This window comes from Argiope bruennichi, chromosome 8, assembly GCF_947563725.1.
Source record: "Argiope bruennichi chromosome 8, qqArgBrue1.1, whole genome shotgun sequence".
NCBI lineage: Eukaryota > Metazoa > Arthropoda > Arachnida > Araneae > Araneidae > Argiope > Argiope bruennichi.
The window spans coordinates 24,258,658-24,284,234 of record NC_079158.1 but is presented as its reverse complement, the minus strand read 5'-3'; the positions used below and the strand labels follow the sequence as shown (position 1 = coordinate 24,284,234).

The following is a 25,577-nucleotide window of genomic DNA, read 5'->3' as shown; positions in this document are numbered from 1 at the left end:
TAAATGGTAATCTTATTCACACAAATACCTGCATGATGAAGTGAAATTTCAAAAACACCTTTTAAAGAATAAATGATGTGGTTAAAAGTAAATTCCTAAATAAATTTTGTTTTGATTCTTTTTTCCGTTTTTATAAAAAAATTAATTCACATGAAATGTTTAAATGAAAATCAGATTGAATTTTATCCTGATACTCACTATGTTTTTTTTTATGTGTGCTTATAAAATTTAGTCATTCGTCATTAACGGAAAAATCTCACCAATTTGACAAATCTAATCATAAAAGTGTAGCATTCTGAAATATGGTATGATACATGTTTCGACATCAAAGTGAATATCTCATACAGAGCTTATCTAGCTTTTAGTAAAGCTTCAGTGTCTTTGAAAATTCTGGAAAATCAAAACTCAAAATAACTGAGCTACCTGGACATCACATATCAATGAAAAATTACAGTGACTTAGCTGACTAGACCAGTCAAGCGACCCGTTTCTGTCTTGAAACGAACATGCTTATTCCATCCATGCTCGCATTTCTTCTACAGCACTTTTTTCCCGCTAAAAGCCCGTGTGCCATTGATTCGAACACTTGCTTTTCTTGTTCCTTGAACCTGGAACGCAAAGGGAATCGAAGGTTTCCTTCCATGGAAGAAGCACGCCTTAAACCGCACCGCTTCGAGACAAATTGTATTCGAAATCCGTTCCGTTCGAAGCCTGAAGTAACTTCTCTTTTGATCAACGGTGTGGGAAATGGCGGCCTCACACTTTCTCGGAGACCAGTTCGGCGGCCGGTGAGATTCTGGAGCCTGGCGAGTCTGTGCTTTCGAACTTCATGTAGATGTTCTTGATGACCGGACTCTGGTTGCTCGTGGTTTGGCTGAAGAAGCCGCCATGTTTCGGTTTCAAGTGGCGATTATTTACTTCCATGTGAACTATTTTCATGAATTCAATTTGAGATGCCAGTTTCTGCACCTCTTCCTAAAGAGAAAGAAAAAAAAAGCATGGAAAAATATTTTAATGTGAAAAAATATCATTCATTTGATTTGAAAGTAATGTCGCATTCTATTGCAGTAACACAGCAAAAAAAAAAAAAAAAAAAAAAAAAAAAGTAAACGTGACCATGTTTATTAGATTTTAGAATAATATGACATATTATGTTTATTTAAGAAAAGAAAACCAACCAAATTATTGCTGCCAAACTGTAGTCCTAAATGTAAGATAATGCATCAGACTAATGATACAATCCATTTTGAAATGGTTTAAGAATTTCGAGTTGGAGGCGTGTACAAATTGAAAATGTTAAGCTACATTTTACGATGGCGACCAATGAGAGTTACTGCGGTTGTCATGGTAACCAGATTTATCACTAGCAAAAAGAAAAAAAAATCACTTTAGCTATTAATATCATTACTCATTAGTGGTAGGCTAATTATGCTTCGATATGAACTTTTGTTTAAGATTCACCAATATTGTTTTTCGCTAGAAAACCCTTAAAATTTCATAAAGAATATCTTTCCATTTTTAAAATAACCAGGAAACTAAAGAACCAATCTCAACCATGCCTAAATTCACTGATTTTGTTTCGTATGAATGCTTATGATTGACTTACAGCTTGCAAGTCTGCCTCCCATAAATGGGAATGTCTGGGTTTTTTCAATCGCATTATGAGGGAGTCTACTTTATATACTTTCATTGTAGATTTAGCTGTACAAACTCTGTAGATAATTTAAGGTAACCATCGAGTTTCCTTTAGCCATTTGTTGATTTAAAAAAAATCGAATTTTCACATTAAATATCAGGGGACATCAATAACTAAATATTAAATGATTTTTTTTTATAGTTCAATAAAGCTGAGCTGCTAATAGCTGAGTTTGCCACAAAAACTGACAAACTCAGTGGGATTCAGAAACTCTAAACAAACTTCATACTTGCAAGCCTATCATAGAAAACTGGCCTTCTTTGAATTATCGAAAACATGACACAGTTTTAACTCGTCTGAGAATCGGTCATACTAGATTCACACCTAGACATCTGGTATTAAATGATCAATTGCCAACATGCCCACATTATGACTGTGGAATAACAGTTTATCATATCCTTGTTGAATGCCCTTATTTTAATGCTCAGCGCTTATTTTACTTCAAAACAACAGCGGTGACTTTGCCCTTGTTGCTTGGTAGAGATCCACATGAGAATCTTTTTGCCTTTTTAAAATCTATAGGTTTTTATTCCTTAATTTGAACTTACCATTTTGGCTTCGTTTTGACTTTTTGTAATTTATCATCGTTTTATCAATGTTTTTTATATCATTTTTATAGAAACTGATTTTATTTAACTTTGAATTAGAAATAAACTTGTTTGGCGAAGTATAACCTTCATATTGGTTCTTGTGCCATAAAACATCAAACCAAACCAAACCAATAATTTTTTGATAAGTTATGAGCAATGAAAATTTTTAAGAAAAAATGTCACATCTACTTTTTTACCTAAAAACTTTTTTGATGGCCCCTCATTTTAAAAATATTTATAGTAATACATTGGTACTTAAGTTTGAAATAAATATGGAATAATCAATTTTCTAAATTTTTTTATAACAATATTATAGCATTTTTGTGTTTTTACAGCTAAACGAATCAGATAAATTTTCTATCATCAGATTATACCTCAGAAATATGTTTGCTATGCTTTAAGTGCCTGCAAATGGGTTTAAACACGTGATGAAAGCATTTTATTAACAAAATTCAAACTTGTAGGAATTTATTTATTAAGAAGGCTGTTATCTCATATCTAAAGCTTTTTAAAACTTCAAAATATTTCAGACGCTTTAATTTTTTTTTCAGATTCTCTTAAATTTTATACAAGTATATAAAAACGTGTAGATAAGAACTTTTGGCATACACATAGACGTTATTTTTAAATAAAGGTGTGTATATTTTCTTTCATATCAAAGATTGGAAATTTTTCCACATAAATCAATAGTTTTGTGTTATTATATGTACAAAAATAGTGCCCTTAGAAAAGTTAAAGTGACTCATAAAGGAAATTAAACTAGTTTCGCATAAATTTATAACACCTGAAATATTTATCTAAAGGTTATTAATTATTATTAAATGTGTTAACTATACCCATTACCTAAAGATAAAAACTTATTAGAATGTGTTTTATATGTTATACTGTTTTAATCTTTTTACCAGCAAAATTTCTAACTGATGAGATGAAAAATAAATAAAAAAATATTTTGAAGATCTCTGGAAAGTTTCTCAAGATGAATTTCAACAAGGCTTATTAATTGAGAAACGAAGAAAAGTCCGATAAGTATTTCTCAAGTGTCGAAATACGTGCTAATCTTACATCTACTATCAGAGGAAATGTTTTTCATTTTAATTAAATAAAAAAGGAATTAATAACAGTTTTTTATATTAAGCGGATTTCCTCTCATTAATTTTTGAGCAAAAGCTGTAAAAAATAATTTTTTTACAGAAATAATTATTTTTTTCATAATAATGGATGCACATCTAAAAAACAAGGGAAGTAAATCTTATGTACTCAGCTGTATTTTTCACACACCAAAATCGGCGTGCAAAATACGAAAAAAAAAAGCGACCGACTGATGGCCAATCTATATTCTTGTTTGATAAAATATACACTTTTTATATATTAGTTACAATACACTACTTTTTGCTTCTTTTAATTCATTTTTGTTATGAAAAATAAGCGATTTTATTCGTAATATCGAGCTGTAACCTTTGCAACTGGAACTCGGGTTTATTTTATTTTATTTTAATTTTTTCATTTGCTTTCAAATTCTGTAAAAGGGTTGAAGTTTACCAACTTCAACTAATTTATCTACAAATAAATCTACTCGCTATCTTAAAAAGTAGACTAATATTATAAAAAAGAAAAGTCTAAGATCCTGGTTGATCTACATCTTCATTAGATGTGCTCACATTAATTAGTTTGAACTACACAGAGCTATACGAACAAATAAAAAAATAATCTCTTATCTCAAAATGTTAAGAAACATGACACAATGGAGATTCAAAATTTGATATGAGAGGCTTTGTGCTCTCACCTTAAGTTCTTCGTTTTCTTGATAAAGGTCTTGAGGTTCTTCGTAGACGGGGCCCACTCCATTCAACGAAAAAGAAGCAGTCACACCTCGAGCACGGGCCCGATTATCCCAAACATCCCCTTGGCCCTTGATCACACGGTAGAACTGAAAAATGAGAAATATGTCTCATATCACAAGATTTGTTATTTAATAATACATTTGTATTATTATGTGTATTTCTATGAAAATACTCAATTAGAAAACTGAGTGTTCTGGCCAGCTATGACAATTAATTCATTTTCGCCTTATTACCCGTTTTTTACAAAATGAGTCGATTATTTTTCCCAATTCATTGGAGATTTTCCGATAACGATGGCAACAAGATAAATAAAATCCTCGAACAATGAAGGTTCTTATTAATTTATAGCTCATGGGAGCAACGTGAGTCTTATAAGCTTCAAAAAAATATTTTCTTGGTTTTTTTAAAACTATTTTCAACGTTAATGTCAGTCGGTATTAGCTGCAAAGCATTTTTCCATTTTTATACCTACATTATTAACACATTGCATACGGCGCTCTGCGCGCTCCTAGGAGCTGCACATTTTTTAACAGTCTAGATGTATGCTTGGCAAGCAGTACGATGCATATATGCACATTTTTAATTTGCTTTTTGATTTTTATGCAAACGATTTAGCCGAAAAAACATGAAAACGAGATATTTCGTGTCTCGGCCACAACGTTCGGTCTGCTAAAAACTAGAAATCTCCTGACCCGTACGCAATGTGTTAATATTTACATTTACTTCCTTGGTAATATTTAGAGAGTTTTAAATTTTTAATAACATTATCTTTTCCGACAATGGTTTATCTTTTTTTTATCTAATAAAAATTAACGCTTATTCGCTTTACTATGTTTTTTTTCTCAAAATTTTTTATACTGTTAATTTATTAATTACTGTTCGAACTGTATACGCGTCATAGCTTCATTTTAATTATGCATTATGTGAGGGACTTGCAAAAATAAATTCTGCAGTCAACTGGTTAAAAGTTAAATTTGAACAATAATATTCAGGGCAAAGTTTTGAGATAATGACTGTACCTGTTTCATAATATTCGGTTTTCAAATTTTGAGCCATTTTATACAGATTTACGCATTTTATTTATATTTTGCTAGTAAATCTATTTTCCTTCATTTTAAATGGATCTTCTATTTTATAAATGTTTTATTCATCAAAGTGGTATCAAATTATTGAAATTGAAGAAACATTTCACTGCTTTTACATATAGAATAATATAGATTTTGTTCCTAAATTTATTGACGCTGGTGTGATGTGGAAGTTTGGAGAGAGAAGTGCCAGCTCAGGTTTCTTCCTTGTCATCTGACCACGATTCAGAATGACGAGGTCCGTCCCAAAATAGACCTAGTGTTGCTTTAAAACGGGAGATTAATATAAAACTTAAAAAATAACCCTAAATTTATTGAAGTTTTCGAAGTTGATCCGCTAGGAGCGGATTTCATTTTAAATTAATTTACTGAATTTCTCCCTAAATATAATTTTAAATCTCACGTCACATTTATCATACCACTTAGTTTCGTATTTTGCATATATAGAACTTTACATGCAATTATTCAGTAAGGGGAAATTATCCAAACGCACTCAGGCATTGGTTTGTATTTGCCCTTGTGTCAGCATATCGTGAGCTTACCATTGTGTGATTAAATGTTTATGTCGGGAGTAAATTGCTATGCGGATGAAGCGATCGAAACGCAACTTATTGACGTCCTCCAGGATTTCCCGGAACGTTACCGATATTCTGAGGACAAATAATTTAGCTCAAATGGGCAGATATCAGCTTAACATCTGAGTAATAGCAGCCATAATATTTGGAAAATAAAAAATATAGCAGCTACTTGTCTGTCCTTCTACAAAGAAGAATGACCCAATGTTTTATTCAATAACGGAATTCAATAAGATAACAATAATGCAGTAGGTTCTAATTACAACTGTGGCCAAGAGAATGCACACTTTTTAAATAACTTATATATGTTTACGATATAAATGTTTTGGGGAAAACATCTAATATAAAAAAATGAATTTTTATTTGTTTATGTTTTATGCGCTGTCGTACCGTTCATCCGATGGCGATAAAATTTTGCCAATTTATTGCTTAGAACCTAGAAAATCCATGTTTATCACATGGCAAGTTGTATGCTGGATGCTCACAAGTCATACAGTCAAGATTTTTATTTGTTTTTGCTGAAGATGGAAAAACAATTAAAAAAAAAAATTCTCTACCCTAAAGTATATTTGAATAATAAAGTAAAAAAAAATATTGTTACGGAATTTCCGGGGTTCGTTTGGATAGTGGAAGTTATATGGTGTGAAGAACGCTCAATCACCAGGCGGCAGTAGAAAATAAAACAACGAAGTTTATTTACACGAAGACACACAGGACAGCACAAAGACGACAACTATATACAGCACAGAAGTCGATTATCTTCAGCCGAGACGTGCAGCATACAACAGTATACACAGCAGCTCTACTCCATCGCTGCTCCGCTAGTTCCTGGAAGACGAGTTCTTCACCGTCGCTTCCGACTACTCTTCGACTCCACTGGTCCACGACTCAATTCACCGTCTGTTCACAACTACGACGACTCCACTGGTCCACAGCTACTCTGGAAGACTCGTTCTTCCCCGTTCGATCCCGACGACTCTCGACTACTACTCAATTCACCGCTGCCCGGCAGCTGCGGGGGCTTCCTTTTATAGGTCTCAGGAGGCTCTCAGCCAATCAGTAACGTTCGAGGCGTATCTCCGTTCCTACAGGAGGGATCGGGAAAATTCTCGATGTTTCGGGTATAATCTATTTTGGCGCCAAAGTCGCCAAATTCGTCGCCAAGTCGCCAAATGGTCGCCAAGTTTGTCGCCAAACTCTGGGACCTCCTATGGAGCCAGCTATGCTGGGAAGCAGCATCGCAGGTTCGTAACAATATTATTCACTTTTCTCCTTTTTATATTATTAAATTACAATGAATATATTCATTGCCGACAAATAGACATAATTCTTTTCATCATTCCTAATTAAACAAGATAGCTATTTGAAATTTCAAACGATATTTCCAAAATTATTTCATCTGCGGCAGCAGCACGCTGGGTACCAACTAATAGTATATAATGTACAATTATATTTACTGTTTGTCCTATCTTTCCAATTAGAGATCTTTTTTAATTCAATTATATCAAATGAAAAAATACTGTTTTGAAAATTCCACCATGAATTATATAGTTAGAAATTTTTTAAATATGTGTTTTATTTTTACTAAGAACTTAAAAAAAAGGGATTGAATGAATCCTCACAGTTTATAGGGATTACTTAGTTGGAATCGGTTGCTCAATTTAATTTGTTGATTTTGTTAATTATTAATATCGTTACTAATCATTGCTTTCAACATTACTAGCGAATTAATATTATTAATTTTTTAAATACTCGAAACTGCTGGAAGTATTCTCATTAGTAGAATTCGTAGATTATTCATAGAATTCATAGATTCACTCATTTTTCATAGATTGTCAAAACAAGTTCTGCTCATAAACCATTCCTGTAGAGATATGCCTTATAGGACCCACGTCCTTTGATATGCTGACAAGACGTTTCGCATTAAGTGATATTTAGTATTGATTCGACTTAAGTTTGATGTTCTGTTGTGAATGAATTCAAACTAGACAAGCAGATCATTCTGGATATTCTTTAGACATGATTTAGGCAGAGGAAAATGTATGTAAACATTGGTTCCTCAAGTAGTCTGTTGGTCAGCTAGGAAGTATTTCAAGATACAGGTAAGAATCTGGGCAAATAAAACTTCGAATCTAACAAATATAATGCTTTGATTTTGATTTGAGACGATGAGGAAAAGAGTCCTGTATTATGTTATCTCTCGTTAGCTAACCTGAACTGTATCTCTGAGCTGGAATTCATATTTTCTTCACAATATAAATGAATCATCAGATATGTGCTAGCATATAGGGTAGGTAAAAACTGTATTGATCTTTTCAGATTTAAAAAAAATGATTTCCATCTTAATGTGATGCCTATTTAAAGATTAGCAAAAAATAGTGGGTGCAAAGTACCTTCGAGTTGAATGCCACTTCCCTTTTATGAAATTATAAAGAGCTTCAGGAGGAAAGTGCATCAGACATAGATTTCTTTTCAAATAAATATTCGATTTTCATCTGCTATTCCCTTACTTGAATATCTATCTCCTTTTATTAATTTAAAAGTTTGGTTTTGATAATAAAATACAAAGTCAAAATGCAGTAATTTAACTTTTCCCATTTTTTTGACATTTGCAAATAAAAATCAAATTTTTTCCCTCACAACTAATCAGCAGTTAGAAAAGTGTATCCATCCTATATAGATTTCTTTTTAGATGAATCGTTAATTTTTAGCTGCTCTTCTTTAATTCTTTTTTTTTTTATTAGCCCTTAACTGGGGAAGTGCGGTCTATGGTACCTACTTTCTAATGAAAGTATTAGTAAGAAAATCAGCCAATATATTCTGCAGATATTTTCTTGATATATAAATATGCTTTCGAAATTTTTCAGAATATATTATTATTGAAAAAAGTAATTGGATTTGTAATTTTTTTCTAAAATTACTTGTTACGACAAATAATATTCCTGAAAAAACATATTACTTTTACTTTTTAAATCATTTATTTTTCCAGTATGCAACGGTATATAGAAAACAATATAATGGAAAAGTCGACAATTATACGAAAAAAAATGACAATGGGTACAAATTGACCTTTTTTTTTATCGTATCACTTGTGAATATTCGTAGCACGGTTTTTAATGGCATTTTAAACATACTGGTTAAGTACTTGTATAAAAATCAGCCTATAAATTCTGTAGATATTTCTCTTGCGGTATTAATATATTTTAGAAATTTTTCCAAATACTTTATCACTGGAAAAAATAACTATATTTGAGCATATGTATCAAAATCAGCCGAATGCGAATTTTGATCAAAAATTCGACCCCATTATCCTTATCACTAAAATCCCTTTCTGCTTCATGTAAAAGTCCTTGGAGCTCTGCTTCATTAGGGGATCAGTAGATTGGATGATATTTTGAGGAACAAGTTTTAGAGTCATCTGCTAAGGCTTGTATAATACTGGAACATTAAAAGGGAGGCGCGGTCTCACAGATGGCGTTCATAAAAATGCCTGAAATATTTTAAAAAGCATCCGCTGAAATCTGTTGAAAAAGTGCGCATTTAGTGAAATTCACGAAATAAGAGATAATAGGGTCAATCCATTCAATTGAACTAAAAATAGAATAAGTGTGACCGAAAGTCCATCCTTAGCGGTCTGAGATATCGCACTCCCCGGTTAAGGGTTAGCATGATTTGTTAAGCATAAATGTACGAGAGTTCATACTTTAACTTTCTCTTTTTTTCCTCATCATTTGCGTATATCAAAACAGCTTTCATTCTAAAAAATGATTAAAAAAAAAAGGTTGAGACTTACTTTTGGTCCAAAAATGAGAATGACTGTGATTGTGGTACTAAGCTGCGTGCGAATGAATCCGAAGAGATACTTGATGTCCGGCCCCGCCGTCGGAAGAATAACGAGACTGCACGAAAGAAAGAAGAAAAAAGAAAAGAAGTTGTGAGGAACTAAAATATTCTAAAACAATTTTTTTAAAACATCTTTTGAAGTATAAAATTCCTTCTCTTATATATTATTTATAAAAAAAATTTAAAAACTTTATCATTTTTAACTTCTATTTTATTCTGTTCTCTATCATAGATTTTTTACCCCTATCTGTTATAAATGAAGATGCATGGCAGCGTTTCATTTCTTTGTTCTCTGTTTCCATCCAATTTTTCAAAATGGGGGGAAATTTGGATAAGTCTTTATATTAAGTTGACTTTTTTCCTTCCAAAAAAAGTTAAAAACGCTAAGTTTTTTATTAGTATTAATAATAAACAGATATTCTTAAAAAGCGGGAAAATAAACATTTCCTTGATATCAAAGAATGTTTAGAAAAAATGCTTTATTTAATAAACAGAGATCAATAGTTATGAACAAACTTGAAGATATAGCGCTTATAGTAATAAAAACGAAAGATATCTTTATTCAGAAGTCTATTCTCTTTAAACATTTAAGGGGACGCGGTACCTAAACATTTTTTTTTTCACAATTTCAAACAAATTTTTCAAATTTTGTGATAGATAGATGTTAATTGCAGAAATTTAAATTTCTAAAATATTTTCCAGATTTAAATATTTTAAATTAAAAAAATATTAACCCTTTTTTAAAAATACTTTTTTTACAATTTTAAATTTTTTACATATTTTTACAATTTTAAATATTTTTTTCACAATTTTTTTTTTTTTTTGAGGGAACTTCAAGTGTATTTAACAGAATTAGGGATCGCATTTTCGATATTTATATTAGTTCCTGAAAAAAAAAAAGTTAATCCAAACTTTATGAAATTTTTTGGAAAATGAGATTTTTTTTTTCAATTTTTAGAAAAAATTCTAATCAGATTTTTAGAAATCCACCCCTAATTCTATTAAGCGTGCATTTAAGAGTGATCAGAAAAAAATTCGTACAATTACAATAAAATGTGATTGATTTTTAACATTTTGCAGACAACATTTTGGAAAAAAGCAAAATGAGCTAAACAACTTTAAAGTTTCCAACACAATAAAATGGCAATAAACACAACTCGTATCAAGCTGGGTTTTTTTCCTCAGAGCATTTGGAAGTCCTAAGATATCACTTTCATTAATAAATAATATGATAATATTTTTTAATACTCATTATCATATGTAGGGATTATAAGAAAAAATTAGAAAACTCACTTTTTTTATACAATAAATTTTTTTGTCAAAATACTTATTAAATGGTCTTCGGTACTGTTTATCAAATATTTATTAATACACTGTCAATAATTCTAGACTATTTGATTGAAATTCAAATGAAATGAATCATTTTGAAGATGATTATAATAATCAGTGAGAAATTCAATCGAAAAGAAATGCGACAACGGTAAATCTAAACAAACAATGATTTAACAGTTAGAGTATCAAACAATTATCTTGCTTTAATTTCACAGAAAAAAAATAAAGCAGCTTGGCTACATGTACATGAAACATGTTTGATGTAAACACTGGAAGCCGTCGTGGCACCTGATATCGCATTAGATAAAATAATTCAACATCTCACTAAATACTTGTGCAATTGTTTTGAAATTTTCAAATGGATACTTCAGAGTTTCAATGATCATATTTCACTCAAAATTGGAAAAATCGATATATTCTTCGATTTTTCCAAAATTCTTAGGGTATCGAGTCCCCTTAATTATTTACAGCTTTCATGCTCTAAAGCATATATACCTATCTGTTCTTTTATTAAAAAATTGTAAATCTTGGGAGAAAATTTAATGAATAACAACAATAATACCGAACAGTCCCGAGGGAATGTCTTTATTGCGTTTATATATAAGAAAAGTGTAAATTCTTTGGGTATTTAAAAAAATTGTTTTCTTGCTAATTAAGCTCAAGATTATTATAGGACCATGATAATTTGTGGATTCTAACTGCCTGTACCATATCGCAGTGGTTACAGATGGTTGATTAGAGCGCAATTCGACGTGACATTTTCTCGACCTTCTTTTATCAATTTTCAGTATTTTCTCTCTTTATTGTCGTTCAATGGCATCATCACTGTAAACTTCGCAAAGATGGCATTCATGTTTCTCCCCTACGAGCCCAAAATGCCTAACAACAAATCTTACGATACCTACACGATGTTGGCCGGCATTCAGAATGTCGGACAATATCATGGAAGATATCGTACAATATCTTGTACAGTAGACTCCCGATTATCCGCGGGCGGGTTATCCGCGCCTGCCACACTAAGTTTTTTTTTTTTTTTTTTTTTGCTTCCAAGCAAAGAGAAAATGTTTCCAAAGCAAGAAGCAAACACAAATGACTGATTTCTTCAGAAAGGTGTAGTTTTACAGTTATGCTTTTGTAATTACATAATACATTACAGTATTAAAACAGTACATATGTATTAATTTTTCTGTGTATCCTTGACGCCTCTCGTAAGTACAAAGCACTTTTCTGTTTTCATTCACAAAATGCATTTTAGGTTAGTTTTGAGTGATATACTAAAATATTAAGCGTTAGTTAAACATTTCATGCTGTTTATTTTACGTGTTATTGTACATAAAACGATTTTTCAGTTGGAATTACTGTTTTCTCTTTTGCTATACCCGTTTTTAGCTTTTTTTCGGGTTATCCGCGGTGGCAGCGTCACCCAATTCCGCGGATAATCGGGAGTGTACTGTGCTTTTCTTTTCGTCACAGAATATCCCCACATTTGGAATCTCTGTGATTCCCTGTCTGTTGAAAGGATATAGGTGAAAAGATTTACTAACAAGAAAAAATGTTAAATTTTACACACAGTACACAAAATAATAACTATATACAATGCAATAATGAAAAAGGGTGTTTGGTGGGGAGTATGAGTTGAGGAATTTTAATGAAGTTAATATTTTTTTGAGAAATTCTTGATTGAGGAACGAGACAAAAATTTATTCAGGCTTTGGTCTGGGGAGATCAATTCTTCGTTATCTTGCAGGGACTGCACAAGATTTCTATTTTGGACATCTTGTTTCCCATAATGTTGATCCACCAGATTCGTTCAAGATTGTGGGTGGATTTGTTAAGATGAAAAGATGTGGCATATCCAGTGGATCGTCTACTTCACCGCAGCCACAGTGATCCGATCATTTAATATGAAATCGTTCGAAGTACGAAGAAAAAGGGCTTTGGGCAGTTGCAAATATTATATCTAGACAATATCTTGTACTAATAGGTATCTTGTACTCTATATAATATCTTGTAAAATCGGATCACTGACCAAATTTCATTGTCGGCAAGAAACTTTATTTTCTCACACTATCAAGCAGATAGACTGATTATAAAAATATAAATGGTTTCTTCTTTTACTTACACTTTTATCATGTGCGTGCGAAATTCGAAATAACATTAACAAATGGACTTTATGTTTTAAAAAAATATAGTCCCAGTTTATAAATAAATATTATGCAAATTCTTTTAATTATATTTATTTTAACCCTTTATTTACCGAATTACTTTACCATCCATTTTTCAAGTTTATTTTTGTACCATTAGTTAAGTTTTGGTACAGCATAAATGCAGGAAGAAAAAAAAACTTTTTAAATTAAAATAATTTAATTAATTAAATTTATTATAAAAGATTTTTAATGTTATAATTTTGATGATATCTACTACTTTTTATGGGAAAAACATTCTTCGTGTTCTTTCAAATACTGTCTAGATATAGATGTTACAAGAATATGTTAGATGTTTGTCTAGATGTTACAAAATGTTATGTCTAGATGTTACAAAAATACTCATATTGTGCAGATAGATATCAGCCGGATTTAAACTGTACTTTAAAGTACCGTCGGTAAATAAAGGGTTAATGTCTTATTGCACTAAAGCACTTACTGCGGCAAGAAATTCATAGATGCGCGTGCCAAAACAGACTACTGTCATTCAAAGCAAATCCATACAAAATATCCGATATTTTTAAAAATTTGAAAAGAAAAAAAAAAGATCTAAATTGTCTAAATGAATTCATTTTCGACCCAAGATTGTACTCCTAAAAACTATCAAACAATCTCAATCGATGGGTCGAACAATATTTTTAATTCTGTGACAATTGTGGACGCGGTGGCCTGGTAACAAGGTCTCGGCTTCGGAACGGGAGGGTTTCAGGTTCGAGACCAAATTCCAACGAAGAACCATTGTGCAAGAGGGTTTGGTGAACGTTAAATCAGTCGGGGCCAACCCCTCGCCGCTGGCGTCGTGTGGAAGTTTGGAGAGGTGGGTGCTAGCTCTAGGTGTCGTCCTCGTCATCTAACAGCAGTTTAAAATTGCGAAGTCCATCCCAAAATAGCCCTGATGTTGCTTTAAAACGGAACTTTAATATAACTAAATTAAACTAAAGTAAATCTGTGACCATTGCCTGGTGACGTGTGTTGCCCGCCGTTGGCGATACTGCTGTGACAAAAGAATCTCAATTTGGGCGACAGGTCTTTCCACCGCAAATGGATAAGGAGGGTGTTAAAAGTCATTATAAAGATGCAATTTAAAATAGAGCTAAATCTTATTACCTTCATAAACTTTTATTCAAGGAAATTGAATTAATAGATATATTTTCATTCTTAACGGAAAGTTATATCCTCAACCGAGATTGAAGTTAGTAAAAGAAAATTTCTTATTTAAAAGAAATAATTACTAATACCTCTATTTGACAGAATTTGCTTAAAAATAAAACAGATGGCATTCTTTCGCTGACTTTAGTAAGATTCACGGAATTATACTAACTATTAAAAAACAAACCTTGCGTGCGTGCAAGGGTCTTGATCCCAAGCAGCTTCTATGGCAGATCATTAATTATTCTAAGGCAGGGGGATACTTACTGTATCATGACCATTATGATGTTCACGATCGTGATGCTGTGAACAGCCCAGCTGATGTGCTTAGCTTCGTTGAAGACGGATTCGGCGTTGCGAACGTTGTAGCAGACGCGGATGCCCCACAGGAGGAACAGAAATTCTCCTGCAACAAACGAAAGAGAACGAGATCGATAAAAAGTAAGATAAAAGTGTCTTTTGTGATTTCAACATAGGATTCAAAGTACAAATAGTTTGTGGTTGAATATATCATGAAAAGAGTCAGAATATCATATAGGAATGTGTGACATACGAAAGACAAATGAGCCAGAGGATACATGACGATTCCATGCCAATAGCGGACGAAATTTCTATTTAGCGAAATTTTCCAGGGTTTTCCAAGACATTTGCGTCGAAGTTGGCATGTAAATGGTCTCGGCATTCGCTCTACGCTCTCTTTTCACAGTCTGATGTTAACACATTGCGAACAGGTCACGAGATATCTCGTTTTCATGTTTTTTAGGCTAAATAGATACATAACCAATCAAGGACAAATGTTTAAGACATTAAGGACCGCAAAGAAATCTGTAAGATATACTTCTGGGACGGCACGTTTTTGGGCAAACTTGTTTGTTCGAAAATCGTCATGATTATTTATGAAGGTTATTAACTTGGTTATTTATGAAGCAATAACAGACGGGACACGCAACACGAGAAAACTCGTGAGCGGTCCGCGACAGATGAAACGTGAAACACGAGAAAATTCGTGAGCTATTCTTAATATCTTAAAATGAGATACTGCTGCAAATCATGCCGATCATCTTTGCTTTAACAAATATCACACTCTAAAGCATTATTCAAGTCTGCGAAATAATAATAATTAAAATGTAAAAAATCTTATATAATAAATACATGTATAAAATATATAGTAATATTTAAGAATACTTTATGTAAATATAATACTAAAGCAAATAAAATATGTGCGGATATGCATCCTATTGCTAGCCAAGCATGCTTCTAAAGCATTCAAAAAGTGCGTACGGCGCTCCCAGGACCCTCACATACGTTAAAAATGACTAGCGGCGAAATACAGCTACAGCGCCCTTTGTCTCATCCGTCATATTATACTTTCCTATGTGTTTTTATATTTCCTACCTTTCTCAAGAATAAATTACCTTGGAAAGCCGAGCCATATTAAGTGACATTCCAATTACATAACATATTTAACTGAGAGTGTTACATAACATCACACGGATTTAAAAATTAAGTGGGAAACATTTTTGATGCATTTAATTCAACGTTTATATTTTACTGATGTTTTTCACTTATTTTATAACTCATTAAAAATTTCTAATTTTTCTTTAATTTGCATTTTCTTTTCATTTCCAATACATATTTATTCTGAAAAACAAACAAACAATTTTTCTATTTTCGGATAAGAAGATGAACTGGCATGCGATGTTAACGTGTGAGAGCTATTGACCAGATTTGATTTCCTCCCTTGTTTATGAGTTTTATTGATTTTTTTTTTTCATATTGCTATCGTGTAACAATATTTTTTATTACATTTTTCTTTTTACTGTGAGTATTCGTTAATGTATGGTAATTGCAACCACTTTTGTACTTTTAATCATTTTATTCACGCGATTTTAATCATTGATGATGATTTAATCACGTGATCATTTTTTAAATTCACGTGATTTCTTTGGAAGTTGAGGGCAATAGAATGCCTTGCTGTATCAGATTTTGTTTTTGCTATGATGCCAGAGTTAAATGTTTGCAAATTTCCATTTTAGATTATCAGATGATTCAGTAGTTGTCTGAAAGCTCGATTACGTAGGATAAAATATTGATTGGATGAACCAATATTTTACGAACCAAGTATGTACTATAGTTCTGATTATTGTGATTTTGTGTGGAATGTTTGTAAGTGAATAATTTTATCATTCCCTTTCCATAATCAACGCATCTCCTCACTTACTGCTGAGCCATTTAATAGTTTGAACTGAAATTTATGATGTCATTTTATTTTGGCATTATATTAAAACGATTTCGTTTTTAACTTCAGCATTTCAAATAAATTTTTTTTTTAAACCTCTAAAAAAACAAAAACAAAAAAACATCTGCATTATTTTTTACTTTTTTCGTCGAATTTCCTTAAAGCGAATAATTTCGTCCTCTGATTTATATAAAAATGTCTTTTAATTATATGAAAATGCGTGCATAAAAACATAGTTTATACTTTTTTCGATAAAATTGTGATAGAAAAAGAAGAAAATAAATAAGTGAATATTTCACAGACAAGAATTTGTTTTCAATATTAGCATATTCTGCCGGAAAATGGCAAAATGATTTGAATCAAAAATCATGAATAAAATATATTCTTCATATTTTTAAAAAAATTCCTTTTAATACAAGGTAGCTTCAAAATAACGACGCTAAAAGCCATTTTTGATATATGAAAAATGGTTTTCATTTCGTATCTCTTTATTTATACAACATCCATATTTCACTTCTAACGTCCCCGAAGAGATCAACGAGGGCCCCAGAAAAATGTCCGTATGTGTTACTAAAAACTCATTTCATAATAAACTAAATGGCTTTCGTATTGATCGGTCAGCTCATGTTACTTTAATGGACTTTTTTCACTTAATGCAGCTGCTTTTTGAGGGTAATAACGAGGCTTGGAAATGTTTTTCTTCGAACTCATGAAAAACATGTTCCGAAAAATCGTAAAAAAAGCCGAATGTCGCGGCTATTTTCTCTCTCGCTGTTTAAGATAATAGGATTGAATAAGTAGGTAGGGAATGGCTTATATTTCGGTTTTTGGGGACTGCCCTTTTCGGCTCTGCTTCTATTTATTGTCTGTTTAAATAAAAGAATAGAATCGTGGTTGTTACTCAGACAAAAGGACTTAAGAATAATCAGATTCTAAGTAAGTTAAAAGCAATCACAAAAAAATATAAAATAAAATAAAAAATAACAGCTCAAATTACGTTACTCTGTCGAGCAAGAACTCGTAATTACGCAGTATCTAATATTTTCCATTACTCAAAGGAATTAAAATTGAATAATTCTTATATAATTCAAATTTGGAAAAAAAATCCTTGTTCTTTTAAAAATAAGTAGAAGCTGTGCTTGAAATGGATGATGTCTTACATGTGACAAGAGTTGCATTTTTTTATAGATTTTGATAGTTGATTGGAAATTGATTGAAATTAAGTTAAATTGCTTATGGAGATTCTTGAAAAAATTGTTGTAGAATCTGAATCTTCAGCCCTATATCCAATTAGAAATGTGAAATGTTTTTATATTTTGGAGACAGACTCTAAGCTCTTTCATCAGTTTATTAAATTTGTTTTGAAAGTCATATAATTGTAATGACTCCGTTTATTACAATATCCTTATTTTAATATGGATTACTTGTCATCGTAATGTTACTGTGTTTTCATTACTTGTCATGAAAACTACATATTTATTACACATTTTTATTTCAATAGAATGTTGTTTTAGATATTTTTTCCAATGCGTTTATGACTGATGGAAATTTCGAGCTATGTTCCCTAAAGGTATTATGAGGCTTCAGACGAACTTTTATAATTTAATGGAGGAAATACGGAGCAATTTTGAAAAATCTTTTATTACTCTATGCTATTGGGAAAGATGATGATGTTCCTTTTTCTTAATTTATTCATTTTTCAATAATTCAGAACATTAAAATGGGAGACCTCGTAATTATTCAGATTATTTGGGATATTTGAGATTAAAATCCTTTAAAGAAAATGGCGCACAAAAAAAAATTGAAAAATATAAATGAAATCATATGAGTTCACTTATAATTATTGGAATTATAATTTATTAAATTGAAACTTAAAAGTAATGATCGATAATTTTATCAACTATAAAATCATATAAACAAAGTGAGAAATGCGAATTACGATTTACACTAAGTTGAGCTTACTACAGCCACTGACAATCTATGCGGTTCAATCTGTGGAAATGTGTAAAAAAGTTCCATTTATATTAAAAAGTGAAAATGAAATATTTCATTTAATGAAAGAAAGAAATTTTATCAAATATCCCTGAGAAGGCCTCTTAAGCTGCAGATGGGATTCTTTGGATATTTATTTATCAGATAATGCGATTTCATTTAAAAACAGGGTAAAACAACATTTTTATTAATCTAAATCATTTCACTTATTCATTGGAATTATTTCAGTTCTTTCAAGCAATCTATATTGTTGTTATTAGAAAAGTTAAAATTTTCAACTTAAAGCCAATATTTAATTCAGAAATCGCCAAATTCGAGAATTCTCCACTTTTAGGACAAACGCTCTGTTCTTTGCCAGTCATAGATGCTTCTTACTAAGAACATTATAATTAATGCTGAATTTTTGGATATATATATATAAACATTCTACAATATCGCCTTGTAATATTGACCATTTTCTATGTGTGTAAGACAAGAAAACAGGATATGTAGGATAAACCAGTGGAAGTGGTCACCTCAAAACTTTCTCGCCTGCTCTTTAATAAACATATCATGCCAGAGAACCTATTACATGGTATTGGGGTGATACAGTAGCGAAATAATTACTTTTGTAGTTAATTTAGCATTTTTGCTAAATCTATCGTGTCGTCCTTGCAGAGTTATTCGGCTATTAATCTCTGGCATGCGTGAATAATATCCAGAGAATTTTGTTCCAGACACGTTTTCTTCAATCGATTAAAACAAAAATATGGCGCAAAACCCTCATTTATAGTACAACATTCCTTATTATATTTGATATATTTAAATCACTGCGTTTTTGAGTCACCGCATTTACAGGTTTCTGAAATATAGACCAACAGACGGTCAACACGTAATTGGATTTGGCTCAAAATCTGACAGATATCCACACTAAAGATATTAAATCTGTGTACCGAATTTTATCTATCTATCTTCGTTTTATAATTATTGCGTTAACTTATATTCGAACACACAAACAGACTGCCTTCCACTGAATAGATTTTACTCAAAATTTAATAGAAATCTGCAAATTTGGTATAATAACAGTATACCAATTTTCAGTCGTCTAGCTCAAAACGTTTTTCATTTATCTTTGTCATAGACAGACATTTCCCAAAAATGTGCTTATCGAACTCAGGAAGATCTAAATAGTGGAGATTTGTCAAAATCTCGAGTTCGAATTTTTTAACGATTACTATACATTCTCTATATTACTTATACGAGAAAATAATAATAAATGAAAAAAATGAATGTAGTAATTAATTTCTGTGAATGCGATCTCAATATTCACTCGCACCTGCAGGAAGTTTGTGTTCTTCAATGCTCTAATCAACGCCATGGCAGGTCTTACCTATCGCCAGACTGTGGTCCCACCAGTTGTAATCGCACTGCTTGAATTTGAGATGGTCCCAGTCCTCGATGTAGACTGCCTCCGGTGGAGACGAGATGGTCCAGGTCCCGAGGTAGATGGCCATCACCAGAAGGATAGGAAACAACCACTGTAGGAGCTGCTTGTCGGTCAGTTTCAGTTTGTGGGCAGATTTAACTCGGTAGGTCAGCGATACCCTGTGGGCATAACACTATTAATATACAGTATGATTCAGATATAAAGTGTTTAGACATTTCCTGTGCGAAAATACAAATTGTATCGCAACCAAATCTGGTACCATATTCTCCTATATATGCAGTTTCGATTTCGGAAGATTAAAAAAATTGTTTATATTTTATTGATAGTGGAGAAATGGCTCTACAGCATTTTTAATTTGCATAAAACTGAAAGAATCTGAAATTCGCTTACATATGTAACTGTGCTAGAAACAATTTTCATATTCTCTTTGATCGTAATGTACGAGGGTATCCCATAAGTTTCTTTCCTATTTCTAATATGAAACGAATACACAAAGATATTATTTATTTTGTTATATAAGTACCCTTTTGCTCTATTACCGTCTTCCACCTCTCAGGAAGCCTCATTACGCCTTCTTTCCAAAATTGTTGCGTTTTGGACAAGAAATAATTCTCGAGGTGCGCTTTTATTTCGCTGATGGATTTAAAGCGCTTATCACGAAGAGAATTTTTTAAGGACAGAAAGAAATAATAATCAGATGGAGCGAGATCTGGAGAGCATGCAGGATGAGGTAAAACATCCCAATCAAACTGTAAGAGCTTCTCTCTTACGACTAATGCAATAAGTAGTCTCGCGTTGTCATGATGAAAAACAATGCCTCATAGGTTCATTAATTCTGGCCGTTTTTTTGCTATGGCAGCTTTCAGTTGAACCAATTGATGATTGTATTTCGTAGAATTTATTGTTTCACCTTGAAGAAGAAGCTAGTAGAAAATGACGCCTTTCAAATCCCACCAAATGAAATAAAGAACTTTTTTAAGGTGCAGTCCCGGCTTGGGGTGTAGTAGAGCTCTGGTACGACTGAAACCGATGACATAGACGGCTAATAGATAAGCCTGCATGTTTGCACAAGCAGAGACAGATAAGGCCATTCATAGCGCGATGAGAAACAAACTTTTGGGACAACTTAATATATAGTCCAAATTTTACCAGGTCGAGCGTTCTTTTTCCACTCTGTAAACATTTTGGCCGATAAAAGGTTTGCGTTAAAAGGTTCTTCAGTGAAGAAATCTGCATTTAGAAGAGAATATATATATATATATATATATATATATATATATATATAATATTGTAGTGAAACCTAAACGGTGCCTCAAACAGACTGGAATATAGAGAGATACAGGTGTTGAACAAAAGACAATAAATGCTCATAATAATATTAGGTTAATTAAAATAATTATTTTCTTAATCGCCAAACAATTAAAGTTACAAAAATACAATTCATATAAATTATAACTAGTGTCATATAGATAAATAAGAAACATTTCACAAAGTTAAAAAATAAAAACAAATATTAAGAGAAATTGTAACAAACGTTAAAATGTTAAACCAAAATGATCAGTTTATAGAAAGCGGGTCTCATAATGTACATTATATAATGCCGGGTTTACACTCGGCCAGTTATAAGACGGCAAGTAGGCATCGCATGCATAGAAAGGAACTGATTTATTTTTACCACAACTTCATAAGATAGATTGAAGCCTTCCATGCTTGACTATAAATTGCCATTTTGGCGTCCCTGAATTTTTTTTCACTACGTATCGTATTAAAATAATAGATATTTACACAAAGAAATATGATGAAATAAAAAAAATGGCCTACATACATAAATTTGGGAAACTGTTGAAAAAATATGGCAAATAGGATAAAAAAAAACACACACACAACCTCGTATCAGAAAGAACAAAGAGCGAAAAATGTCGGAATTAATCTACGATAAGCGATCAATTTTTTTCCACGCCAAAATAACCCTACAGTACTACCCAAACGTATGCGCAGTAAGAAAAAATACAATACAGCGGCTTGTAGTTGTCCCATCGGGACAGTTACTCGCCGATTGAACAGCATTTTTCAGTGCATGCGCTGCCTACTTGCCATCTTATAACTGGCCGAGTGTAAACCCGGCATAAGGCCACAAAATACCATATCTTTCACTTTAAACCAGTATCCTCTATTGAAAACTAAGGGAAATAAAAGTAATTAAAAGAATAACGGTAAGAAATGTACGACAGACGTACCGCCATGTTTTAAGAAGGAGGGCGCTATACGTGAGACAGAAGCCCATGTGTCGCGTCCACTTGGTAGCTATGCAACTGTACATGGAGAGAACGGGGAAAATGGCCGCCATCTGAAAGAAAACAAAAACCAGTCAGGTTGCTCTCTATTTCAGAGAGAATTTTAAAGAATGAAAAAGTTAAATAAAGTGCCATGACGGTACCATATGCTGACTTGGAGCTGTGGAAATAAATAAAGGAGAACACAAAATTTTTGGACACATTTCTGTCCTATTAGCACAAAATACTCAACAACATTGTTAAGACTCATCACGATATTATCCAGCATTCAGAATAAAATGGAACTTTGTGGAATTATCGTACAAAATCTTGTGCTAATAAGAACAACATCTAAATGAGATTAATCACCAATCGTAGTCACATTGTTAATCCTTAAATGCCGAGTGTTGACTTTAAGCAATATATCGAATTTCGTTATCTAACTATAGAATAAAGATGAAGTTGGGACAATTGTTGTTGTCAGTATGTTATTTAACCATTTAGCTACAGACACATCGCAGGATGAGCACTAATGAACAAAGAATAATTAAATAGTTTCTATTTGTGACTAGTGTTTTTTGTGTGTTTAGACTGCACAATTGAGAATACTATCTTTCATTTTAAAATACTGAAGCAAATGTTTCAATTTAAAAGTAAGTATTTAAATTTATGCGGTTAACATTTTTTTTTACCGCACAAAATTCTACTTTTTTCGATTGACAACGAACTGTTACTTAGCCGTAAGCAATACTTAAAAAAAATGATTTTTCAAAGCATTTTCCTCACACATTAAATATCACAACTCGTGATATCTGATACACAGAGTATTTACATACTTTTCGAAAGATTTCGCAGCAATTTAATTTTTTTTAATGTTTGATCTGATAGTATTTATTCTGGACTACAGTTCTGCATCGGATTTTCATAACAGAAGGAGTTTTGATAAAATTTTCCAGGAGTATTTTTTTACCTCTTCATCTACTTCCTATAGTCCATCACTCGTGTTGGATTTGAAAAAGCCTTTTTCTGCAGACTAAAGATACAATAGTCCATAAACGAAACACCAGGAGACAGCAAGAGTAAGTTGAAAAAGTATATATTCAATATCTGTATCAGTCTTCATTTTTTCAAGGAATACAGTACTTCTTTTCAAAGTATGACTTGCAACTTTGTCATCATGAATTTTCACTCTTTAAAAATTATTGGGATAAATAATGGAATTTTCTCTATAAATTTCGGAATGCTGATTTCAGCATTTTTCCACTATTCTTATTTACAATTTCCCACTGTAGGGGAATCCTGTGACAATCATATACCCCCTATTGAAACTTTCTTTGCATAGACTGAACAACGATGGTACATTTTTTCTCCCTTCATTTTCTATAGTATATGAGCCTGTATTTATTGCGATCATTTAGATAAACCCACGCTTAGTCAAGAGACACAACCTATTTCCATTTATCTCCTGTTAAATAGTTTTCATGCAGATTTCAGAAATTCTTCTCCATTAAGTCACATATTTCGTCAGAAACTAATTTTATTTAAAATTATTAATAATTATTAAATTAACTATATTTATTAGTTTTTAAATAAGTAAATATTAGTTTATTATTTTATACTAATCGCTTCAGATGACCAGCTTTCTCGCTAGGAATATTGACTTACTTGAATTGTCTTTCTACTTACTCTGTGTATTGTTTTCACAAACCTTTCTAATGGAAACAGTACCAAAACTTCATAAACTATTAAAAACGGAAACATCCGGTTAATCTATATACTAAATTTCACGATTTTGTAATTTTACTTTTATACGTCTCTTAAACTGTACAAATATTAAATAGAATCCTTGTTCTTAAGCTTCAACAATGGGAAAAATATGCAACCATTTATAATACTTTGATGAAAAAATGAAAAAAGTTTTTAGTATTAGGGCAACAATAAATCAGACAAAAAATATTTTTAGAAAAAAAAAACCCTCTTTCGAAAAAACATTGCACGATTATTAAATTGATGTTATGATATTAAATTTTGAATTCATTTTTTGAGCCAACATTTTTAAAAATTACCTTAGGGAAATGCCAAAATTCAACTTAATGTTTAATTAATTAATCCCAAAGAAAAATCGCTCCGAGTTGCGCATTTCCAATTTTAAAGCGCACGCACACACACACACACACACGCACACGCACGCACGCACACACCAGTATAGTAATCGTCAAAAAATGAAAACTCGAGGCGAAGTGCTAAAAACTTCTTTTTTTGCATTTTATCAGACTATGACTAAGATAACTCAAAAAACACTTTGAGCTAGACTGATAAAATTTAGTATATGATCTGGGCATCAAATTTTAAGCGAAATCATTCAGAGGAAGTCTGTCTATCTAACTGTTTAATTATAAGCTAACACAATTCGAAAGGAGATATTTTTTTTTTTAATTAACAAACGATTTTTCTTATTTCAATTAATGAACTGTTTCCTGAACTTTTTATTTATAAATACTGCATAGAAATCAGTCTAAAAATAAGTATATACTTTTTTATTTAATTGGATGTTCTCTAATGTTTTAAAAAAGAATTAAAGAAATTATCATTTATTTCAAGATTTATGACCAGATTATCAATGTTAAAAATATTCATGGAAACACGTAAAGAGAATAAAGCTTTTTATTAATTTGTTATTTCCATTTATTTTTAAGATATAATTCATTAGTAAAATTAATGAGTGAGTTTTAAATTTCATTTGAAACTAGATGAGCGGTTTCTGTACTTAAGATGAAATAAAGACAAAGAAAATAACTAAATGATCGATACAATGAAAATAGCCCAATTTTCCTAAAGAGTTATTCTTTCTTTCAGTTTATGTAATAGAAAGATAATTACGAGTATTAATTAAGAAATCAACGCAAAATTGCCTTACTCAGAAGAAAAGATTAATTATAGAAAATTTTTTATTCCCAATGTTTAAAAATAAAAAAATGATTAATTAGTTCTAATTATTATTTTTGTGCTTCAAAAATTGAGTCACTTTGTGGGTGGGTGATATAAATAGGCTACCAGGAAACAAAATTCGCGTTTTTTAATATCATATATTTATAAAAAACTAAATTGAGGGTCTCAAACATTAAAGTATTCTTTTGTCAGTAATTTTATGAATAATTTTCAATAGAAATTTTTGGTAATGAAATCATTATATAATCAATTGCCTACAGATCTGTAAGATACAAAATTTGTAAGAAATCCATAGTAAGTGTTAAATATCAGTTTTTAGCAGTGCTCTTGATGTTGCTTTAAGGTTAATGTTAATTTTTTGTTTTATTAGATCGTCTGCCTTT

General features: G+C 31.5%; 1 protein-coding gene across 1 annotated transcript in view; it reads right to left on the bottom strand.

The window, feature by feature from the left end:
* Window positions 1-227: 227 nt before the first annotated feature.
* The window catches only part of LOC129980596 (probable G-protein coupled receptor CG31760), a 283,993-nt gene continuing 258,643 nt past the window's right edge, over window positions 228-25,577 (bottom strand). Inside the window, exons 9-14 of the mRNA XM_056090977.1 lie at window positions 22,210-22,319; window positions 19,916-20,130; window positions 14,583-14,721; window positions 9,581-9,686; window positions 4,070-4,213; window positions 228-975 (exon numbers count right to left, since the gene is read on the bottom strand). Coding sequence (XP_055946952.1) covers window positions 757-975; window positions 4,070-4,213; window positions 9,581-9,686; window positions 14,583-14,721; window positions 19,916-20,130; window positions 22,210-22,319 — 933 coding nt within the window. The 3' untranslated portion in view covers window positions 228-756. The remainder of the gene's footprint in view (window positions 976-4,069; window positions 4,214-9,580; window positions 9,687-14,582; window positions 14,722-19,915; window positions 20,131-22,209; window positions 22,320-25,577) is intronic.